General features: G+C 58.3%; 1 protein-coding gene across 1 annotated transcript in view; it reads left to right on the top strand.

Moving 5' to 3' along the window:
- The first annotated feature begins 217 nt into the window (after positions 1 to 217).
- The window catches only part of PHLDB1 (pleckstrin homology like domain family B member 1), a 41,100-nt gene continuing 24,422 nt past the window's right edge, over positions 218 to 16,895 (top strand). The window contains 7 exon segments of the mRNA XM_032639157.1: positions 218 to 321; positions 1,455 to 1,535; positions 2,177 to 2,300; positions 3,238 to 3,408; positions 10,653 to 10,778; positions 12,465 to 13,813; positions 16,220 to 16,501. Of these exon segments, the coding sequence (XP_032495048.1) occupies positions 1,476 to 1,535; positions 2,177 to 2,300; positions 3,238 to 3,408; positions 10,653 to 10,778; positions 12,465 to 13,813; positions 16,220 to 16,501 (2,112 nt within the window). The 5' untranslated portion in view covers positions 218 to 321; positions 1,455 to 1,475.

Here is a 16,895-nt window from a genome sequence, read left to right as displayed (position 1 = left end):
CTTTCCTTCATCATTGTTTATCGTTTTGTTTTTCTTACCCCCTCTTTTATATAAACTCTCCATCCCCAACCCACTCTCTTGCCTCTCCTCCCTCAGAGAATGCTGAGGGATTTCCCTGAGTACAGCAGTCTCTGTCCCTGGAAATTCTTCCCCCTGGCCAGGTCTCCTGGGGAGATGCCAGGCCACCTTGAGCTTTGGTGTAGGTTAATGGCCTTTGCCTTCCCTCTCTTCCCAGGCAGACTTGGGGCGGGCCCCAGGCCCTGTTCCAGCCTCTCTTCCGCCAGCTTGGGTGGAAATGGTGACGGAGACGAAGCAGTCCAGGTCCGGAAGGGTGGAAGCTGGGAGGGTAAAATTAGTAACTATGGCTAAGGCCTTTGGGCCCCACTGCCAGGGTCAGACATTACTTGGAATGCTGGCTCCTCCCCCGACTTCTTCTCCAAGTCCCTTGGAAGATGGCTGGAAGAGAAAGTGGAGGGGCACCCTGCTTTCCTACGTCTCCCTCCCTACATTCAGTTACACTCTTTTCAACTTCCCCAGAAACATTGTTCAGCAGCAGGTGAACCTTAGCAAGTTGGCCAAGGATGGGCATGTAGGTACATATTAGTGCACAAAGGTCCTTCCTCAGAGTTTGCAGGTACCAAAACTGTGAGCCAGGGAGAAAGGGATGAGTGAGGAAGAGTTCAGGGTCTGGCTCTGGAATCTATCAGTATTTTACCTCTGGTTCTAAGGACCTCAGCTTCCTACAGCACCAAATCAGGTGAAGATCCCCAGAGTGCTATATTCCCAGTGCTAGTCACCATGGAGGGTTTCTATTTTTTTGCTGACTGTTTGGGGGTAAGATTGCTTTCCGGGGAAGAGAGGGTGCAGGAATTGAGACAAAGAGATGGCAGGAATAGTTGTGTTTTTCCCGTGTGTCTCCTTTAAGAAAACATCCTTCTGGGACCCCTGGGAAAAGAGACAAAGGGAGAAGAAGGAGAGGGAAAGGCTGCGGGAGGGAGCTCCTGCTCAGCCCTGCCACCCACCTGGGGCCCCCTGTCTACCAGTGTCCCTGGAGGGGCTTCCTTGGACTTGCTTCTCCCGCTAAGGTAGATTTCCCCCGCCCCGCTTACGACTCCAGTTGTGTGAGGGTCCTCAGCTGCCAAGGCCTGAGTCCTGGGTGTCGGAGGCAAGAAAGTACAGCAGTACAGGTTGGGCCCTATAGGACTTTCTGGGCTTCCTGTGTGTGGCAAGGGCCAGGACCGGTGTGGTGTGGTATCCACGCCACAGCTGAAGAGGCGGCATCACCTTCCCTCAGGAAGCTCCTGAGCTGCCTCGACTTCTCCCTTAGCAGGAGCATGCTGGAAACCACGGTGACACAGGCCTGCCCCTTCCCTGAGAACCTTGCTACAGAGCCTACTCCTCGCCCTTTTCTACCCTGGCCTCCCCACCTCACCTGTTTTCTGCTGTGTCCGCAGGAGCTCTGGAGCCCCAGGACAATGGACACTATCAATAGGAACCAAGTGGGCCCTGGAAGCAAGGCCCCAGCTATGGTGCAGGTGAGTGTGGTTGGGGGCGGGGCAAGCGGGCTGTTGGTGAGGATGTGCTGACTCCTCTACCTACCTGTGGTCGCAGCCCAAGGATGACAGCGGTACTACCTCTGCTCTTCCCCAGGTCCCAAGCCTATTAACAGCTAAGTCTTTAGCTGAATTAGGTTAATTGGTTCACCCAGAAAATACCCCTTGAAAGTCAGGAAGTGTTTTACAGATTGACCCTGAGCTGTATCTCTCTCCTCGATCCAGGCCCTGCCCTCTCTTGTAATTTAGTTTAACAGGGGCAAACAATGGCCAAGTGGATTGCCACGGACAGGTCTACAGGGACAAGTCTTGATCGGTCCCCCTCTACCAGTACCCCCTCCTCTTACCAAACACTTCCCCACTCCCCTTTCTCCTGTTTCTGTCCTAGCAGACAAAAGGGGCAGTTAAACCAAGACTTGAGATAAATCCAGTGGGACGAGTTAGTGGCCTAGATTCAGATCTAATTACAATTTAGTGGAATACTGCTTTGTGCAAGATTTTGCACTACACCCTCGGAGCCCTTTGCAGAGCGCAGGCGCTGGAGCAAGTGCTGGTGTGAGGACGGGGACTAGGGTGGTAAGGTGGCGGCCAGGATGCTTATCCGCCACCTCCACTACCTGCAGAGAGGACCCTTGGACCTGATCGAAACAGGCAAAGGGCTGAAAGTGCAAACGGACAAACCCCATCTGGTGAGCCTGGGCAGTGGGCGGCTCAGCACGGCCATCACTCTTCTGCCGCTGGAGGAAGGTGAGTCTGGGGGGCATCTGACCTGCCACCCCTCCATCCCCATAGACATTCCTGCCCTGGGATCCTGGCACGTGCTGGGGCCCTCTTGATACCTGCTGGCAGTGTTCACCTCCCCCAGATGGGAGGCCGTGCCACCTACCCCACCAGTTTGCTTCCCTTGTCTCTGCCTGCCCAGACTAATCTGGCTCCATGACTGGGATTAAAGATCAGCTTAGAAATCAGGAGGAGAGCACTGAAACAGGAGAGCACATGGCTCTTGGCAACCACTGTGGCCAAGAAGAAAGGGGGCCCCCTCCAGGGCAGTGCCTGACATGGGAGAAGGTGCTGGTGGAGATGGAGAGATGGCAGTGGGGGCAGACCTCCTAGTTAGGCCCTGGCACAGCCCCTTCCACCTTGCGGCTTCTGCCCTTCCTCTCTACTCTCGAGGTTGCACTTGTTGCCTGGGTGATACTACATTCCCCACATTCTCCAAATACCGGTCCCAGGGGCTCTGCCAGGGGGTGGGGCTGTGCCTGCGGAAGCCCGGGGAGAGTTGAACTGAAGAGACGGGAGCGAGGGAGGGCAAGGGTTGCCGGTGGCAGAAGGGAGGAAGAGAAGAAGGAGGCTGAGAGAGTTTGAGGAAAAGATGGGGGAGAATGGGGAAGGAGAAAAAGGTCTTAGGGAGGGAGGACTGGGGGGACAAAGGGAAGGTCTGCAGAAAAGTCCCCCTTCCCTACTCTATCTGTGGATCCACTGTGCCCTTCGGGCCTTCATCTCTGGGTCTGAGAAGAGCTTCTACCCCTTACTGTCTCTACCAGGCTCAGGGGCCCCAAAGGTGTGGCCCGTGATTCTCCCTGGAGTAGGAGGTGGCAGTAGATTTCCAGTGTGGCCCTCCTTGCCCCTCTCTGCCAGCTCAGCCTGGACTACCCCTCTGACTCAGTTTGCCTCCTGTCTTCAGGGAGGACAGTGATTGGCTCTGCAGCCAGGGACATCTCACTGCAGGGTCCAGGCCTGGCTCCAGAGCACTGCTACATCGAGAACCTGCGGGGCACCCTCACCCTCTACCCCTGCGGCAATGCCTGCACTATTGATGGGCTCCTGGTCCGGCAGCCCACCCGACTCACTCAGGGTAAGTTCTGACAGCCCCGAACCTAGGGAGCTGTTTAAAAGCTTGTGCGCGACAGGTGCAGGGGAAGCCTGCTGTGTTGGTTGCCATGGTAACCGCCTGAGTGGCCAAGTTGGGGGTGGGGTGCTCAGGTGCATCTGGATCGGGTGCATTTCGAAACCCCTCCAGCATCCAGACTTGTCTTCAACCTGCTTTTCTCTGGTCGCCCCCACCCTGCCACCGTGGGGAGAGAAGAGGGCCTGCTTCCTGCTCTCAGAGGGCACGGGGAGTGGTGCAGTGGTCACTCGTGGTCGTTAGGGGAGAGCAGTTGGAGCAGCAGCGAGGGGAAAGTGGCACATGGCTCCATGATGCCAAGAGGGAGTTGTTCTGAAAGGCTGTTGAAGCTGGGGAGCTGTTGAGGACAATGGCGATGGGACAAGGGCAAAATCTGATGGCAAAATCTGAGGACACGCTCACTCCTGTTAAAACACTGTTGACAGTAGCTTTGGGGTCATGAATATGGTTACCACCCTGTTTCCCAAAGCAACAGGCCATTCCGTTGTGTAAGGGAGCTCTAAAAACTGGGCCTCCGGTTACTATGGTGACCAGGCAGGTAAGGGGTTGGCCAGGTAGCACTCTGATAAACCAGGTGTGTTTGCCCTGGACATCAATGTATACATATTAGGGGGATGACAAAAGTGGATTTGGGTGGGGGGTAGAGGATGGAGCTTTGGACTAAGCCTGGCTCTAAGTAGGAGGACCCATGTCCTGGCAGTGTTTTCTTGGGACTCTTACCTCTTAATGGCTGGAAGCTCCTTTGCAGTGGAAATCCCACCCACTCCACTGTTTCCCTCTCTCCTTCTCTTCACACCTCTTGGGGTCTCTCCCTCCAGGGCTGACCCAGGAGACCCAACCTTCCTGCCTTTGGGAGTGTCAGGGGGACAACTGACTCCAGGGAGATAGGTCTGCCAGGAACAGCAGCAAGCAGGCCCTCATCTCCTCCAGGGCTTCTCTGACTCCAGATAAGAGGAGGAACCCCCATAAATTGAGCCTTTGGCTGTGATGCCATCTGGCTCCTGACCGTACTCTTCCATCTCAAAGAGAGCATCTTCCCCAAGATTTGGGTACGTGGAAGTGAGATAGTAGAACAGCAAGGAGAGGCAGAGGCAGAGTTCAAAGAAGGCTGGAGAAGGAGCCCAGCCCCAAATCCCTCACGTTCATGAGCAAGAATTTTCTTCCCCTGTGCGTTGTGAGCAGGGTGGAGGAACCGATGCTCTGTAGGCCTCTCTTGCCTGGTCTTCCCAGGGCAGCATTTAGCTCCCTGAGAAGAGGGAGGGCCTGGGCCAAGATGGAATTCTTAGGCATTTCCTGTGGCCCAAGTGACCCTCAACTCTTGCCCAGCCAAAAGCCCACCCTGCCAACTATGTACCCTCCCACTCTCTCCTGACCCTAAACCCCCTTCCCTTTCACTCCCTTCCACCCCCATAGCTGCCTTGTCTAGGCTCGCCTGTCTCAGAAGCTTGGCAGCCTGGGGAGGGGTAGGCAGAGGCACAAAGGAACGGGTGTTCTTCTCCCCAGCACTACCCCTCCCCTGGGCTCCAGGAGCTGAGGGTTTCCTTGTCTCATCTCTGGAGCAAGGCACCAAGCCCAGCCCTGCCTGGCCCCACTCCGGACATTCTTGGGAGCGCGTTTCCCTGGAAACTGGGTGGCTCGGGGGTGCATGTGCTATCTCTATGTGTCTGTGTAACTGGAGTGTGTTTATGTATCTCCGGATGTGTTTGTGCCTCTGGGCTTGTGTATCTTTGTGTTTGTGTCTTTCCTTGTGTTTATGGATCAGAGTGTTCAAGTTGGGGGCAGGGGTGAACTCAGGGCTGATGGTAACGAAGTGTCCGTGTGTGCGCCTGTGAGGATATGAGAACTCACTGGCCACGTGCCTATCTGTGGGCATATATGCAAGAGGATCATTTTCCCTGTCTTGTTTCCCCGATCCAGCCTTGTAGGGGGGACCCCCCTCTTTGAAAAACAGAGGGCTACCCTAGAAATAACAAGGAGCCCTCTCTGGCTGGGCCGGGCTTTGGATGCATCATTCTGGGCACTGGGCCCAGCCATAGGCAATTGGAGAGGCACACGTCATCACGAGCAGGGTGGCAGTGACAGGCTCTTCCAGCAGGAATATGCCTGGCCAGGGGGTGGGGGGAAGCAGGCAGAAAACAGATGCCAACCTTTAGCTAGAGCTGTGGACATGGGGGCCAGGAAGATCCCGCTTTCAGTCCTATCCCCGGGTATCCTGGGACATCCCACGCTGCCCTCTCTCTACAGAACAAGAGGTGGAGCTAGGAAGAGGACCAAGGAAATGAGGAGGAATATCATATCTGGGTCTAGGCTGTCCCGCCCCGAGACCACATCGCCAGACCACATGAAAGATCTGGGAGGGGACCAAGTAGGGAAGGGCCCGGAAAGCCATGAAGCTCAGGGACCAGGCTGTCTAGACAGAAGGTCCTCATCCTCTCCCAGCATTCACTGCCAGCCCTCCGTTGGAGTCTCCTTCACTCCCCAAGCGCCTCCTTGGTGGGCAGGGGCTTCTCTGAGGGCCAGCAGGGGAGGCTCCCTGGAATGTGGCTGGTGAGCCAGGATTCCTGAGTTATCCAGCTGCCTCCCTCTGGGACACTGAGCCTCTTCCTCTTCCACCCAGCTGTCAGTTATTCCTTCTGTAAAATGGGAGTGACGCCTCCAACTGTCCTCTGTTATAAGACTGATAAAGATCTTGACTAATAAAGCTCAAAGGAAGGAGAGAAAAAGCAAGTGCTCCTAGCTCCCCACTTCTTTGTGTCTGCCTCCTGCCCCATTTCTCCCTGGCGGTCTCCTCTGTGTCTCTGGGTCTGTCCAGCTGCGGCCGTCACAGTTTCCAGACTGATGCATCACATTTCCTGAGGAGATTTTTTTTTTTAAACCCTCCCCCTATTTTGCATTTGACCCTATATGGTTTTCCTTTTTCCTTCAGAAGGGGAGTAAGCTGTGAGTGTGTGAGCGTGTGTGTGTGTGTGTGTGTGTGTGTGTGTGTGTGTGTGTGTGTGTGTGTAGTATGGCTGGGTGGGTAGGAGTTCAGTGAGGGTGGAAAAATTGTTTGACTGTTTCTCTAAGGAGGTTGACTTTTGACTTCAGAGTCTCTCTGGGGACTGAGTGAAAGGCTATCTGTGCCTGAGTGAGGGTATAACCAAGAGAGGGGCTGGTGCCTGAGGGGTGGTATGTTTGAGATAAATGTGTGTGAGAGACAGGACGTGTTTAACTGGGGTGTCTGTGTGACTCAGAGTATGCACAGCCAAGTGGTGTCTGTGTGACTGAGGTGTTGGTGTGTACCTGGGAGAAAGTGTGTGGGGCTATGTGAGCTCTGAGCATACAGAAGACATCTGAGAGAACACAGTGTGTCCCTTAAGGTTCTGGTGTCCAGAGGCCAGTCCCTGGAATGAGAGGAACTTTCTGGGACCCAGGCTGGGTGGTAGGTACTTGCCTGGCCCAGAACCTCAGCCTGGTCCTGGGGGCTCCAGAGGCGGTTTTTTCCAGATGGGAAAAAACTGTGTTTCCAGATGGGAAGGGTACCTCCTTGGGGTGAAAGAGCTCTTTGCGGGGCTAGCACGACTGGTGGTTGTGGTTAGAAGGAGGTGGGTTGGCTTCTGGAGCCCCAGGGAAGTGGGCTGGCTTGGAAGAGGCCGTGCCTTGGTCCAGTGTGGGTCATGGGGCGAGGTGAACTGCTGGGAGGGTGGGGGTAAGGGGGGCAAAGGAGGAGGTGTTTAGGGTGGAGACAGGGGCCAGGCTCAGTGGTGCGCACGCTGCACACAGCACTGCCTTGGCCTGCACTTGTCATGGTGGCAGACTGAGGGCCAGAGCTGGACCCAGTGACTTAGCTGGATTACCAGGAGTTTCACTCTTCTCTCTAATATATGGAGCCATGGACTGTCAGAGCTTAACCTCTGCTGTCATCAAGCCAGCCTCCTCACTCTGTTGATAAGGAACCGGAGGCCAGAGGGTGTGACTGGCCCAAAGTGACCAGCCAGGGGCTGGGCCGGCCCCCTCCTAGGCCTCTGGTGGCTTCTGGCCACAGAGGGGTCTCAGTGAGACCCCAATTCCCCTCACTTCTGCCTCCTGGCTCTTCACCCTCTGGCCTTTGTATCTACCTCTCACCTTTCCTTCTCTCTGTCATCTCCCTGGAACCTTTCCTCCTTGCCCCACTTCTACTCCTGACCCGGGCTCAGGACTTCTGAGCTGGCTCCCTCCCCGCATCTCCCCCGCCCCGCCCCGCCCCGCCCCGCCCTCTCCATCCCGCTCCCCTCTCCTCTCCTCTCCTCCATCACTTCCTCTTCCCCTCCTCCTCTCCTTTGTCCCTCCCTCCCGGGCTCCCTTCCCCCGCCGCCAGTGGCCGGCCCGCCCCTCCTCGGGCATTGGTGGCTGCTCGCTGCCTCGCCGCTCGCTGCTCCGAGCCCGGAGCCGGCGGCGCGGGAGGTCGGCCCGCCTCTTCAAAGGCCCGGGGCGGGCCGGGGACCTGGAAGGCTCGAGTGGCAGGGGCGAGCGGTCCGGAGGTCCGGATTCGGTGGTGAGTCCTCAGCCCCCGGCGGCCGCAGCCCCGGCAGCCGGGCGCGGAGCAGCTCGGGCTGGGAGGGGCGTGGAGGGGGTGGGGAAGCGTGCGAGGAGGGGGATCGGGTCCCTGGCCCCGCTTGGGAGCTTGAGGCCGTGAGGCTCGATCGTGTGTGTGAGCCCTGAACATATCTAAGTGGGGCGCCTGGGCTCGGGGCCACTCCTCAGCGGGGCAGACTTCATTTTCCCCAGCACTAGATGGTCCCCTCCGTGGGACCTGCCTCTCTACGGGGTTGAGGGGTCCTGGTTAGGATGAGCGGAGCCTGTGTTAACGGCTCAGAGGGGTCTCGGATGGAAGGAGCCAAGGCCCCTCCTCCCATCTTCCCTTCGCCCCAGCCGCCTTTTGGCCAGTTCATTCTATTTGTGTGGCCAGCAGGGCAGTGACTGTCGCTCTGAGTGTGAGGCTGTCTGCCTATATCTGTGTGTCTGTGTGTTTCTGAGTGTGTATGTGTGTGAGCCGGGATGAGAGTGTGTTTGTGTGTAGTGTTTCCCCCCTGCATCTCTCAGAGATAGGATCCACCCTCTCTTTTGCCCCGTTTGTTTTTTTCCTCCAGATGTGCACCCACCTGCACACAGCTGGGCCCTGAGCCCCTTTGGGGAGGAGGGGCACAACCACAACTTTGCCTGGATGAGAAGGGGTTCTTGGGTTTCGTGAGTGGGCTGACCTTTGGAGGTGTGGGGCAGGAGTGGGCAGAGAGGAGGTTTCTTCCCAGAAATAGGCTTGCCAGGCTCCTGGGGGCATGGGACCAGAGTTGGGGCCATGCCTGGGGCCCCTGAGTGCAAATAGAAAGTTAATTTGGGCAGGAGCTGAGCTGCAGTCAGTCCCGCTGCCCTCCTGCCCGCTCTATTAATACAGACCCAGCTCTGCTGCCTGGCATCACCTATTTATAGCCCCAGAGGCAGCATAGCCACACCCCTTGTATAGAGGAGGGTGAGGGGCAGGGAACTCACAGCTATAGGGGCCAGGGCCGGGTCCATAGGTGCCCACAGCCTCCTTGGGTGGGCCTGGCATTGATGGGCTGGAATCCACCCAGACTCCCCACCTCCTTCCCAGTCTGGACTATGTGGTCAGGCTTCTGATCTGCCCCGCCCCCCCCTCCCTGCCCCCGATCAACCTAGGGTTGAGTGGGCCTGTCTAGACCCTGCAAACTCATCATTAATTAGCTTGTTAAATGGCTGAAAGGAGGGGGCGGGGAATGCAGGGTTCTTTCTGAAACAGCTGTGGCTGTAATTAGGTGGACAGTGTGGCTGGCTCTTATTTATTCCGGTTATGATTACTCTGTGATCAGCGCCTCTGATTGGTGGCTTGGCAGGGAAGGCTCCCTCCTTTCCTAACCACCCATCAGCCTTTAGAATTGTTGGTGCCTGCCTGGGAGGGCCTGTGGGTTTGCCAGAGAAGTGGGTGGTTTTGTCTACTATGTTGTCTGCTATGGGCTTCTCGGCCTGCTGGCCCCCGATCCGTGGCAATGCCCAGGGCCCCCCAACAGGCTCCTGAGCGCCTCAGTGGGCGGCCAAGGTACCCACGTGGCCTGGGATGCCCCATGCCCTTGTGGCCTGCCTGAGCTGAACTGTCTCAGCGTCCAGGAATGTAGACTTCCCTGCCAGTCTTAGCTCAGACTGGCATGAAGCTTGGGGTGCCAAGTGGCACCAGATAGGGTAGAGAGGAGCCTGGGGCCAGGGGCCAAGGGCATGGACAAATTGGAAGAGTGGGTGGTAGAGACCACCAGGTCTCTGGCTTCTCCCAACAGAGCATCTTGTGCAGAAGCCCTCTAGCACCTGGTGTGGCCGGGAGGAGGAGTTCTGCCAGACAGGCTTAGGTGCGGTGGGCACACCTGTCACCGTGCACACTCCCGGTGCCCCTGGCTACATTTTCTGGCTCCCACATGCCCTCCCCCCTCCATGCACTCACACTTCATGGGCAGGACTGGGCTTGTGTCTACTGCCTGGGAATGTGCTTGGTTGAGGCTGGGCCCACTGGCCTAGGCTTGGCTGCATTCCAGGGGAGACCAAGGAGCAGGACGATGTCAGGCCAGAGAGCGCTTTGACAGAAGGAGAAGGAGGGTAGCAGTCGCTCCCGGCTGTCCGAAAGGGTGGCAGCTCTCTTAAGGAAGCGAATTCTGGTCCCCGCAGGGGCATCTGCCTGATCCATGGTGTTTCCCTGTCCCCCATCTCAGAGCTTTTTTGTGATCCTGGAAGTTGCTGCCTCTCAAACTGACCCTTCCACCCAAGTGGCAGATAGATGGATCTTAATGGGAGGCACATGGGTGTCTGTGTTCTCTGGAGAGCCTTCTCCACTTACAGAGCACTGGCATACACTGTCTTTCTAACTCTGCAAGGTCAGTGGTTTTGTCCTCATTTTTCTGATGAGAGAACTAGACTCAAGGAGGTGAAGTGACTTTACCTGAAGATCTCACAGGTAGTCTGAAGGAAATTTGGGACTAGGACTTACAAACCAGAGCTCTTTCCCCTCGGCCCTGTGCTGTGGAGCTGGGCACGGGGGGAGTCAGATTTGGAGCAAGTGGATGCCGCTGAGTGCAGGTGGGGATGACTCTTCGGAGCCTGGGCTGAGCCTGCTGGTGCTGCGGGGTGGGGGCTGCCTCAGCTCTGCCTGCCCTTCCGAGTGTTTGGTTTCTCCGCAGGCTGCATGTTGTGCCTGGGTCAGTCCACCTTCCTCCGCTTTAACCACCCGGCTGAAGCCAAGTGGATGAAGAGCATGATTCCGGCAGGGGGCCGGGCCCCTGGACCCCCCTACAGTCCTGGCCCGGGTAGGTACCCACTTGGGGCACGTGGCTAGTGTGGTGGCACCCCGTGGACAGTCCTCCTCCTTGCCCACTCCAGCCGCACTTGCAGTGTCAGGGCAGGACAATACCCATGATCTGGGCTTGCTGCCACCTGCCATGGGCCACTGGTGGAGAGTGCCAGGCAGTCTGACCACTGGAAGAGATCCAAGAAGCGCTGCTTGGCTGGCATTGGGGAATCATGTGCCTGAGGGATGGGGGGCTGTGCCGGCCTGTGTCCCACTGCCCTGGAAGGTGCCACCTTGGTGTGTGGGACCCTGACCCTCTTATGTCACTACCAGGGAGCCTCACCCTTGAGGGTGGCCTGTGGGGGCAGAAGGAAGCATCCAGTTGAACTGCTGTAAGCTCTGGGGCGGGGAGGGGGGGGTCCCACCTGCTTGTGATCATGTCTTTGGGCCCTGCCCCACCCCCAGGCCATGCCATGCCAGCTGGTGTCTCAGTGGAGCAGCTGCAGTTTGTGTGTGAATTATTGATCCCCAGAGGAGAGTTGGGTGATTGTCCCAGGGAGCCAGCACAGCCCCCCTCAGCCCAGCTGCCTAGGGGGCTGGGTGCAGATCAGGAGGCTGCCTATAGGCCTGCCACCCCAGACTTTGCATGGGTATTCAGATGGCTGTAGGATGACAGGTCTCAGCGTGCTACTGGGACAGGTGGACATGTGTGTCAGGTGCACCTAGCAGGGTGGCATCAGTGGCTTCAGTGGATCATTTGGGGGTCTGAGGAAAGATGGGTGGTCCCTGGGATCACCAGTATCCACGGCAACCCCTCTGCCTTTGGTCCCACACAGTCCCCATAATTTTGGACCCAGACTCAGTCTTGCAAAGCCTTTTTCTTCTCCTTCCTAGGCCCTTGGAGGCTCAGAAGCTTGGGTTCCCAGTCCACTCCCTGGGTAGCTTTACCCTGCTTCCACCCTGGCCTTGTCATGCCACTCCCTCAGCTGTTTGGGGCAGTGGTTTCAGAGACTCCTGGTTGGTTGACAAGGGCTGGGGCAGGGCAAAGGCAGGCTCTTGCTGGCATGGCTTAACGGGCTAATTGGAGGCACTGAGCTGCACCTAGTTGCTGCCCAGCCTGGCTTCCAGGAACTGGCCTTTAGGGCCAGGCCCCTCCCTTGCCTCTGACTGGAGAAAGTGGTGCTGCACGCAGCCCTCGCCCAGCCCTGGAGGATTTGTGTGTGTGTTTTCCTGGGTCTCGGCTGCTGTGTTGGGAGGCCCTTATGTCCTGTTGGACTGGGACCACGTCCTCCCCGGAACTTCTGGCCCGCTCCCCAGCGTGCCCCCATGCCCTTTGCAGAAGGTCCACCTGCCCTTCCTGAATTGGAGCTTGAGGAGGTTGAGGAAACCAAGGCAGGGAGGAACCTAGTCTTAGGGTGAGTGCCTGGCCGTGTTGCCGACTGTCCTAAGTCATAAAATGTCCGAGCCAGGAGAGCCCTCTTCCTTCACAGACGGCAAAACCAAGGGCAAGTGACTTGGGGAAGTTGCACAGCAGGTTAGTGGCGGAGCTGGCGCTGGGACCCAGATCTGCTGGCTGCTTCTCCAGAGCCTTTCCAGCCCTGTTCTGCTGGCAGGACATGGGAGTGCTCGCTCTTGGGCATATGCAGCTCCCTAGGGCCTAGGAGATGCAGACCAGGTCCTGAGGCCTCTTTGCGTTTTCCTTCAGCAGAATCACAAAGCTTGGTGAACGGGAACCACACCCCACAGCCTGCAACCCAGGGACCCTCAGCCTGTGGCAGCCACAGTTCCCTGGTGAGCTCTATTGAGAAGGACCTGCAGGAGATCATGGACTCACTGGTGCTCGAGGAGCCTGGAGCTGCTGGCAAGAAGCCTGCCGCCACTTCCCCACTGTCACCGATGGCCAATGGTGGCCGCTACCTGCTCTCCCCCCCGAACAGCCCTGGTGCCATGTCCGTGGGCTCCAGCTATGAGAACACCTCTCCAGCCTTCTCTCCGCTCTCCTCACCAGCCAGCAGTGGAAGCTGTGCCAGCCACTCCCCCAGTGGGCAGGAACCAGCCCCTTCCATGCCCCCCCTGGTGCCTGCCCGGTCCTCTAGCTACCATTTGGCCCTGCAGCCCTCACAGTCCCGACCCAGTGGTGCTCGCCCCTCTGAGAGCCCCCGGCTGGGCAGGAAGGGGGGTCACGAGAGGCCGCCCAGCCCTGGCCTCCGAGGTCTGCGGACAGACAGCCCTGCAGCCACTGTCTTGGCAGTGGCCTGCAGAGCCACCGAGAGCCCCCGGGCGGGGGGGCAGTTGCCCCTGGTGGCGATTGGCCTGAGTGAATACCAGGCTTCCGGTGCCCGTGGCCAACCCGCCAGCATTCCTGGCAGCCCCAAGTTCCAGCCACCAGTCCCTGCTCCTCGAAACAAGATTGGCACGCTCCAGGACCGCCCTCCCAGCCCTTTCCGGGAGCTGCCGGGCACTGAGCGGGTGTTGACAACCAGCCCCTCACGCCAGCTGGTGGGCCGAACATTTTCCGATGGGTCCGCTACCCGCACCCTGCAACCTCCCGAGAGCCCCCGCCTAGGCCGGCGGGGTCTGGACAGTATGAGAGAACTGCCTCCCTTGAGCCCATCTCTGTCCCGAAGGGCTCTCTCCCCCATGCCCGCCCGGACCACCCCAGATCCCAAACTAACCAGGGAAGTGGCAGAGAGTCCCCGACCCCGGCGCTGGGCAGCCCATGGGGCTTCACCAGAGGACTTCTCCGTGACACTGGGGGTGCGGGGCCGTAGGACACGGAGCCCCTCACCCACACTAGGGGAGTCCCTGGCACCCCGCAAGGGCAGCTTCAGTGGCAGGCTGAGCCCGGCTTATAGTCTGGGCTCGTTGACTGGGGCTTCACCCCACCAGAGCCCCCGTGCCCAGAGGAAGCTCTCCAGCGGGGACTTGCGGGTGCCTGTCACTCGGGAGCGGAAAAATAGCATCACAGAGATCAGTGACAACGAGGATGACCTCCTGGAGTACCACCGGCGGCAGCGCCAAGAGCGGCTTCGGGAGCAGGAGATGGAGAGGCTGGTGAGCGGATGCCAGGGAGGCTGCTGGCATCCATGACAGGGGCTCTGCCAGGGTGTGGGTGGGCCAGCTGGCAGGGAGGGAGGGGCCCGTGGACAGGGCCTGGGCTTCCCAAGCTTCTCCACTTCCGGGATACACCGTGGTGACCAGTATCTCAAGGCTCTGGTGCCCTGAACAAGAACTTTCTTTGAGGTCTCTAAGGCCTTATTTCAAATTCATGCTCACTTTGCATTTATTCCATAACACAATGTTTGTTTTCATGTATAAAAGAAGTTTCACATTATGTACCTGAACACAATGAAGCTCTAGGAAAACATACCACATTTATGATGAAGCTTTGTACGTCTCAGTTTGAGAAGCAGGTCTTAGTGATTAGAAGGCTGAAGCCCAGAGAGGGGAATGGGTTTCTGCAAGGTCACACAGCAAGTTCTGGCAGAGCTGGAACTGGAACCCACGTCTCCTGTCTCTCCAAGGCTTATTCTTTAGAAAAGCCTCTGGTCCTTCTTTCTTGCTTCTCTTTGGCCTCTATAAATGGGTGGGAGCTGCTCATCCTGGTCCATGCTGGATCGTCTGGAAATGGGGGTGGCAGGGGGAGAAGAAGAGAACAGGATGGGCAGCCCCTGGCTGATCCAGGTCAGTCTGTGTGATAGTAATTATGTGTGCTGGTGTGTGTGTGCGTGCACACACGTGTGGGTGCCTTTGGGGGCTGGGTGTGGTTCTGGGCAGCTGTCCTGGAGACGGCATCTGAGCTGGGTGGGGGCTGGGATTCCCCAGATAGAGCAGGGAGCTTGAGGGGCGCTGGCTGGTGTGTCCATGCTGTAGCATGTGCACAGGAAAATAGATTCTGCCCTCTTTCCCTTGCGAGCAGAAGAACGGGGTTCCTGGGGGCCCAGGGACACTAGGATTGGTTTGAGGAGGAGAATCGGAACTGAGGAGGTTTGCCTGGAGCCCTTTCAGAAGAGGTTGGGACAGCTTTGGGTGAGGTGAGGGTGTGGGACTTTGTGTCTGTGTTGGGTCCGGGATGGATGAGGCAGGACCCCCAGTCTTCTAAGTTATTATATCTTCTGTTTTTGCCTGGCCTAGACAAGAGTGCTTGCCCCCTGCCGGGGTCTCATCCTGGAGAGGGGGCAGTGAAGCTGGCACAGGCAGAGTGGTGGGGCCAGCCTCCCTCAACCCCATTCGGCCTTCCCCCCCCCTCCCCTACCCCGCCCCACGTGCCTCCCCAGCCCTTACCTGCCCCACCTGCCACTTTAAATCTTGGAGGCTGCCTGCCCTGCCCCTCCCACCTCCACCGGGCTGCTTATCTTGGTCCTGGGGCAGGGGCAGGGGCACTGGCCCAGCCTCCTGGGTGCTGAGACTCTGTTCCTGGTTTTCTTGCTATGGAACTGGGTAAGCAGCAGGAGGGAAGCTGGGTAAGTGGGGGGTCCTGGCCAAACTGGTGAGAGACACCAGAGGTTGAGGGACCCCAGAGAGAGTCTGGGGGAAGCCCCAAGTATGGAGTACTATCTCTCCTTCACTTTCTTAGGCCCCTGGGAGGTATCTGGGTGGGCTGTGTGGGGAGGGGGCGGATACAGCAGCCGGGCCACGGAGCACTGACACCTGGGCCCAGGCGTTCAAGTGCTGGCAGCTGCGCGGCCTGCTGGGAAGGAGCCAGGGGCTGCCAGAGGGTGACTGGAGCTGAGATGGGCATGAGGAGGGCTGTGGCCCAGGCCTCTCGGGCAGGGTGTATACACGCTAAGCACATCTTTGTGTAAACCTGTGTCAGGTCCCTGTGGGCCCCTGGGTCTGTGTTCCGGCCCTGCCTGTGTCGGTCGGTGCCCATCTGTCTGTGTGCTAGACTGTGTTTATCCGTGTGTGTGTGCCAGTGTGCGTTTGTGCATGTCAGGACTGGTGTGTTTGTGTGTAGCTGCCTGTTAATACAGGCCCGGGGTACATGTTGTGTCCTTGTGTGTCGGTACTGATATGTGGCAGTGTCTCTGTGGGCCCAGGTGTCTTTGGATCTACGTGTATCCGTGTCAGCATGAACACCTGCGTGTTTATCTGTGTCTCACTGTGTTCTTTACTCTGCCTACCAGCATGTGTTTCTGGGTGCGTCTGGGTGTGTCCCTGTGTGTTCACGAGGAAGCCCACCCTGGGACAGAATGAGAAGGGAGAGGAAACAGAAAGATGGGAGGCGCTGGCCGCGTGGGCAGGTGGCACGACAGCCCGGTTCCTCCTGTCCGCCTCTGAGGCACCCACCCTCCTTCCCTCTGCCTCCCCAGACCTTGGGCTCTGGGCTCTCCTGACTTGATTCTGACCCTGAGCCCCTAGTGTCCTAGTCCTCTCTCCTGACGGGACACCATGCCTGGCTCTAGCCCTCCTGGGACCCAGCCTCCTCCCCTTATGCCCTGCTCTGTCCACCCTCCCCAGGAACGCCAGCGCCTGGAGACCATCCTGAACTTATGCGCCGAGTACAGCCGGGCCGACGGGGGACCTGAGGCCGGGGAGCTGCCCAGCATCGGGGAGGCCGCCGCAGCCTTGGCTCTGGCCGGCCGGAGGCCCTCACGAGGCCTTGCGGGGGGCACTGGGGCCTCTGCGCGGAGCAACGAGGAGCCTGGAGGTGCCACCCAACGCCTGTGGGAGACTGTGGAGCGCTCGGATGAGGAGAATCTCAAAGAGGAGTGCAGTAGCACGGAGAGCACCCAGCAGGAGGTGGGACCCAGCAGGAGGTGGGACCCAGCAGGAGGTGGGATGCGGGGTGGCCTGCCACAGGCCTAGGAGGCACGCGTGTGGGGTGGATGCCAAGGCCCAGCGAGGGGGAAGTATATGAAGTTTGGGACGACATCAGGGTGTAGAAATGAGGAGGCGGGACTCCCCTGGCAGTCCACTGGTTAAGACTCCGCGCAGGGCGTGTGGGTTCCACGATCTCTGCTCCGGGAACTAAGGTCCCGCGTATCCAGTAGCGGGGCCAAAAAAGAAAAGAGGAGGCAAGGAAGAGGGGGAGGTGTTGATGAGTTTCCCAAGCTATAAATATGCTTTATGACCTGCCTTTCCTTGGAGCCCCACCCAGGCCTGGCACCCGGTGGTGAGTCTATTACTTTTAGCC

The sequence above is a fragment of the Phocoena sinus genome, chromosome 8 (genome assembly GCF_008692025.1).
Source record: "Phocoena sinus isolate mPhoSin1 chromosome 8, mPhoSin1.pri, whole genome shotgun sequence".
In the NCBI taxonomy this organism is placed as follows: Eukaryota; Metazoa; Chordata; class Mammalia; order Artiodactyla; family Phocoenidae; genus Phocoena; species Phocoena sinus.
The sequence above is the reverse complement of the archived record's forward strand: the minus strand, read 5'-3'. Positions and strand labels throughout refer to the sequence as shown.